This window comes from Falco biarmicus, chromosome 1, assembly GCF_023638135.1.
Source record: "Falco biarmicus isolate bFalBia1 chromosome 1, bFalBia1.pri, whole genome shotgun sequence".
Taxonomy (NCBI): Eukaryota; Metazoa; Chordata; class Aves; order Falconiformes; family Falconidae; genus Falco; species Falco biarmicus.
The window spans coordinates 80,065,152-80,071,151 of NC_079288.1; the positions used below are offsets into that span (position 1 = coordinate 80,065,152).

Sequence of the window (6,000 nt, forward strand, 5' to 3'; positions counted from 1 at the left end):
AGTGCTGTATTTATGGGATATGTAAGTTAAATACTTCTTTGAATTTCACCCTACACCCTAAAAATCAATTTAAAATAAGAAATTGAACCTTCCACAAGACATTAAATTTAACTTTAAAAGAATCTCAAAAAATATTATTTTTTTTTAATATAGAAATGCGGGTATTATATAACAGAATATAAAGTATGTAAATTTTTTTCCTCTATAAAAATTCTAACATGGAAAACAAAGCTGAAGGTTTCCAAATTTACCTTACAGCACTGGTAAAAAGAACAATGGAATCCCTGCAGCAAACCACAGCCTTGGAAGTGCCACTAAAGGTAGGGACAATTCTGAATTTCCATTACCATCTTAGGCATACTTAGCTTTGTATGTTATCTTCATATTAAGAATCTAGAGAACTATTTTCCCTTTCACTTCAATAGTTTCATTTTCATATTTGCTGGTAATTGATTTTTTAAACTATTATAAAAATTCTAAAAGAAAATAACTGGAAAAAACTCTCAGCTTCCATTTTGCAAAGTGTGATTGTTGTCTACTCCTTGTCTTAGCAATGTAGTATGGTAATTTAAAAATCTATTTTGTTTATTGCCATGAAATTTCAGTTGGGTGTGGTAGAGTGAGAAATATCTGCCTTTAAAGACTTTCTAAATGTCCCAAGCATTCATTACTGCTGAAAAATTATTGCAAAAGATCTTTCTTCAGTAATTTTCACTTAGAAAACTGGGTTTTTAACATTTTTTTGTGGATGCCTAATGCCTAAAGCAGACAAAATCATTGGCCACTGTTTAAAGTATAGGACATCATCTACCAGAACATTTGTAAAAACTGAGTAGATAGCTACACAGCTAATGTATCTATCTAGTTATTGGACCTCATTGTAATTATTTTGTAAAATAATTACATTTTTCTCTCTACAAGACTGGTACTCTTTACCCTAGCCTACTGCTCAGTTTTTGTTGTTTAATAAAAAATTATAGTTCCTGGGAATCCCTAAACTTATGGTTTCCAGTTTCCTGAGAAATGGAGTGCTTGCTGTTGCCAGACCAGTCATTCAGCAGTATTACTGAACAAAATTTGGAGGCAGAAAAAAGTTGATGCAGTTTGGTTTGGAAACGTACACGCTTGCACTAATGGAAACGGTTGAAAAAGAAAACTACGAGATAAGTTCTTGCTTACATTTCTTCCTCCAGATGTTCTATATCTATTTCAGCATCTCGGCCACTGTGTGAGGCTTTCTCTGGAGGTCTTACATATTTCTGGGTCCCTATGGAGTGCATCTTTCCCCAAAAAGTGAGGCTAATGAGGGGTATCTGAGATCAAAATTACTCTTTTTCCTTTCCACACTGGAATCCCCCCCTCGCTGTTCACTTAACCCGTGTAAGAACTTGTACTCCTGTTTAACAGATTTGGCCAAGTGAAACCTTTTGGCCATACTGGGATTATACGTTTCTTGCACTGATACTCCCAAGCTTTTAAACCGCATTTTTATAAGTTGCTTACATTATACACCTGTGCTTGCCTAGCTTCTTTTGTTACAAACTCCTTGAAAAAAGAAGTGAGACTGTTATTCACGGTGTGCTGTATCTAAATATTTTTAATGACAGTATCGGACACCTGGTAATCATGCTGCTGTAACATTCATTGAAATAATCAGATATGGTATTACTGACGGTATATAAAGTGAATAGCAATGCTGAAGTCCTTCCTTGATAGTTCTAGGAACGTTTTGGTGACTTTGTCAGAGGCAACATTGTTTATACTTTGCTTGAGGAAGTCATTGCCACGAAATAAAATATGAACAATTTAATAGGTTTCTAAGAAAGACAAATGTTTGCATGGTTAATGAGAGTGTTCATAGTTACATGGGCAGAATATCATTTTAGTGTTTATGTATTTCAGACTAACCATGAACTGGCAGAAGGTTTCAATGTCCTGTGGACAGAATGGGACACCATCTTAAAACACAGTTTCTTTCACCTCTGTCTGTCTACTGTCACACACTGACAAATTCATCTCGATGCATTAGCAAATGGATTCAATGTGGCATTCCTATAAGAACAGTAATTCTCTGTTAAACAACAGCTACCTTTTAACAGGTGAAAAGAAACACGTTCTTGGACAATAGGTAGCTGTCTGGGGTTTTCAAAGATTAGGACTTTCTAATAGGCACTAGAAGTATTTGGAGATAAGTGTTTCATTACCCTTGCTTTGGTTTCCTTTTCCTGAGCAAATTACTGTAGGAGTCATGACATACTTTTACTCCTACTGTAGGTGTATCATAAGGATACTCTAAGTGAATAGATCATGAATGTATTGATGGCAGAGGCCAGATAGACAACATGAAGTACCAACAGCTTGATCTCAGGGAAGAAATTGAGAGGGATCTTTAAAAAAAACCAAAAAAAATTCTGCATTTCTGTTCATGTTGTTTACCCTTCTATACAGTAAGAAAATGTCTTTAAGGGTTAGAAGTGTTGAAGATGAAAAGATTTTTGTGAAGTGCTCCTGCTCTCCTTCAGCACACTTGCTTCAGCTAAATATGTATTATGTGTTCTGTTAATATGAATATTATTTTTTAACATGGAGGAAAAATGTCACTAAAGTAGAGCACACACACAATCTTAATGGGAGAGATTTCTTTTTCTTCTTTGAGGAGAAGGTTGCTTTATCTTTGAAGTAGCTTCTTTTCCAAAATAGAGTCCTTGCTAATGAGGCAGCTTTCATGTCAGAACATCTACTGTGTAACAGAGCACCAGTAACTGCAAAACAAACTGAAATAAAACCAAAGCAACAACAAAAACACCCCAGAATTGGAAAAGTGGATGATAAAAAAACCCTAGTATCTTTATGCATTACTAACAAGGTTGCTGATTATAAACACTCTTGATTTTGTAGGTCTTTTGAGAAGTGTAGTAAGATGAATTTTACTTTAGCATGTTCCTTGCAATTCAGTAGCATGTATTTGCAATTTCAAAACTGAAGTTTAGTCTTAATTGTTAAGGTATTTTAATTAAAATTGTAATGATAATTAAGTATTAATAGATATGAGGGACATTTCATATTGGATAGGCATGTAGTCTAAAGCAGTATCAACATCCAAATGGAAAAGCAAAAATAGTAATCTTACTATATGTGATGTATTTGTTTGTTTAATTTTTATTTTTTTTTTCTGACAGGTTCCGTTGAAAGTGATTCTTACCACAGGGAAATCATGGGGGTGTATGACAGAATTGCAGGAGATGTAGAGCAGTCATCGGGGATGTTATTCAGTACCCATACACCTCATTGGCCTATGCTGATTCCTCACTGAATCACTAGGCAACAGCGCTGCTGGATCTTTCATAAGCACCTAATACTCTGCATGTGAATTTTTTTACTTCATTTTGTCTGTAGCCCTAGGCAACAGCAGTGAGATAAAACTGGTTTTTACCAGTTCATTGTGTTTCCTTTAGCCAAGGTAACCAGCAGGGAGCTGCTTTTGTTCAGAGCTAAATTACTACATGTAAGAAATGAAGCAAGACAACATTAACCCTTTGGGAACATGGCAAATATGTTTGAGTTAGATGGATGTTTAGACTTTAATGTTAAATATTTTCTGAAGAGCTTGTGTAAAAATACTTCTAATCTGGCACTATTTGAGCTGTACCAGCAAGTGCTTAACTGTTGTGTTCGGCTTATTTTATATTTTGTGAGTAGAAGGCTCAGTTTGCATCACATATTAATTGTTATGTTCCACAGACTTAAAAAAAGTTCTTTGGAAATGAAGAGTCTCCAACTTAATTTATATTTAGGATTTTGGAGCAAAACAGGTAAACAAAACTGGGTGCCTAAATGCATGAAAAATAACCAGATTGTTGTCAATCCAATTAATTTCAAACTCAGTTTATACACTGTAGCCTTAGCGTACTTTAGAGGAAGTAGTACAGATTTGCCTAATCTATTATTTTTATTACTGATGTAATGCTAAATATTGTTAAGATAAATTTGGGGATTCAGCCTTATACTTTTTAGTATTCAGGTTTCTACTTTAATGTTTGGATTTGTTACTGATATACGGGTTTTCTGTAGAATTTATTCTTTAAATGAGTTTGTTTCATAACATTACTGGTTGCCAAATTCTGCCTCCATGCTTGTGGAATATGAGACTGTCCTCCAAAAAAGTCTACTTGTTATTTAGAAGCTGAAGTCAAGCACAAAACTTTTAAGCAGTGTTCAGTATCTTTCAGCATGAGACCTCAAATTATCAAAGTAATATAATTTAAATTTTAAAAGTCTATTGTTACAGAGATTTTGCAGCAATTTAAAGTTGTATCATTAAACAATTCTACGTTGCACTTAAAAGCACTGAACTATTAAACATTGTTTTTCTTATGTTGCATATTAATAACATGTAACCTGCCAGCTCAAATGAGCCAGTCAGCTCTTAAAATTAGTTCTTAGCAGTGGTCATGCAAGCAAAGTCAGAACCTTCTACATATTAATTGGTAGTCAGCTGTTCAGTTGGGGGAGAGTCCAGCCTGCATGGCTGTGACACTGCACCAGGTCATGCGAGCAGAGGGTCTGATTCCACCTTTCCAACAGAGAAGAGATTGTACAAATTTTCTTCTGCTTTTTGCCATTTTCAAGCCTTCTGTGTTTGCAGTGGCATTGAATAAGTGTGAAATGTTCTACTCTCTCATCTGTTTCACTCCTCTTGAGGACCTGCTGTTTTCAGGGGGCCTGTACTAATTAAGCCTTGCTTCTCGAAGGCTACATTGCTAACCTTTCTACTATATGAAAGAAATCAACATTTCTGTACATTTCCCAGCTGATTTCAACTTTGTGTATGTTTCTTTGGATGCAGATAGAGAAGCGTATTTTTTCAAGGCCTGAGCAATACTAGGCATACCCTTCAGCCTACCAAAAACCAGAGACACATTTAAGGACATGGAGAATCTCGATCATGTCCAGTGAATTGACTTCTGTTCAAATATGAAGCTACAGAAATGCAGAGGTCACCATACAGAACAAATTTTCAAACACAGCCCGTCACAGAAGACTGCCAGTCACAGTTCCCCAGACACATGCACTTTGTATAGATCGTCATACAGTAGGCAAAGTTAATATTTTGTTCTCCTTGTGTTGCAGAGAAGAACTGCGAGCTCCTCTGGGCACCAGGTTTACGCCTTCTACTTTTACAACTTTTCTTTCTGGTTTTAAATTTACAAAGAGTCAGCTAACAAAAGGACGAGAACCAAGCAATAAGGGCATCGCTTTATCACATGTGACTGAGGGCTCATTCTGCATACACTGGTGTGAGAGCAAAAGGCAAACTGGCATAATTTTTAAGGATTGGTGATGACCAAGATCTCAAGACTTGGTGCAGTTTGTGTCCCCACAACTTACAGGATGAGTACCATGAATTCAGGTTATCTTTCCAGTGCTACAGATTCTTCAGTAAAGAAAATGTGTTTTCTTCTAATTGCAGCCTGTCAGTGAATTACCGTATATAGATTTCTGGCGTAGCTAGGTGAGGACCAGAGCTCTTTGGTGTACGTACAACCAGTATCTGCTGTACTATGAATTACAAATACTGTGACATGTTCTCTAATCTTTAGGTTCTGTTCTGCTTGGATAGCCAGGTGAGTATCTAGTCTTCTCTCTCTGCCCTGTGCTACTGTGTTAAGGTATAGATTCTGTGGATTATTAGATTTCTGAGACCTCTCTGAAATGCTTTGGCTTCAAAGTTCCTTAGTTTTTAACTCGTAAGATCCCAGATAATGAGAAGAATGCTGTGTCTTTGGGACAATTTCTTTTACTTCGCAATCCATTCCCACTGCCTTCCCAATATAGGTTTTGGGAACTGTTGGATTTTTTGAATTGTGGAATTGTAGAAGTAAGTATCTCTTTAGCATGGCAGTAATTTCCTTGAACAAGCTGGCTGAGATAAGGTAGTGTTTGCAATTCGTTTCCCAACAAGGTCCTCTGGACAAGGCATCAGTTTTACCACACTTGTGT

General features: G+C 36.1%; 1 protein-coding gene across 1 annotated transcript in view; it reads left to right on the top strand.

The window, feature by feature from the left end:
• The window catches only part of POLN (DNA polymerase nu), a 113,916-nt gene extending 108,172 nt beyond the window's left edge, over nt 1-5,744 (top strand). Inside the window, exons 24-25 of the mRNA XM_056339737.1 lie at nt 259-320; nt 3,180-5,744. Of these exons, the coding sequence (XP_056195712.1) occupies nt 259-320; nt 3,180-3,248 (131 nt within the window). The 3' untranslated portion in view covers nt 3,249-5,744. The remainder of the gene's footprint in view (nt 1-258; nt 321-3,179) is intronic.
• Nucleotides 5,745-6,000: the final 256 nt, after the last annotated feature.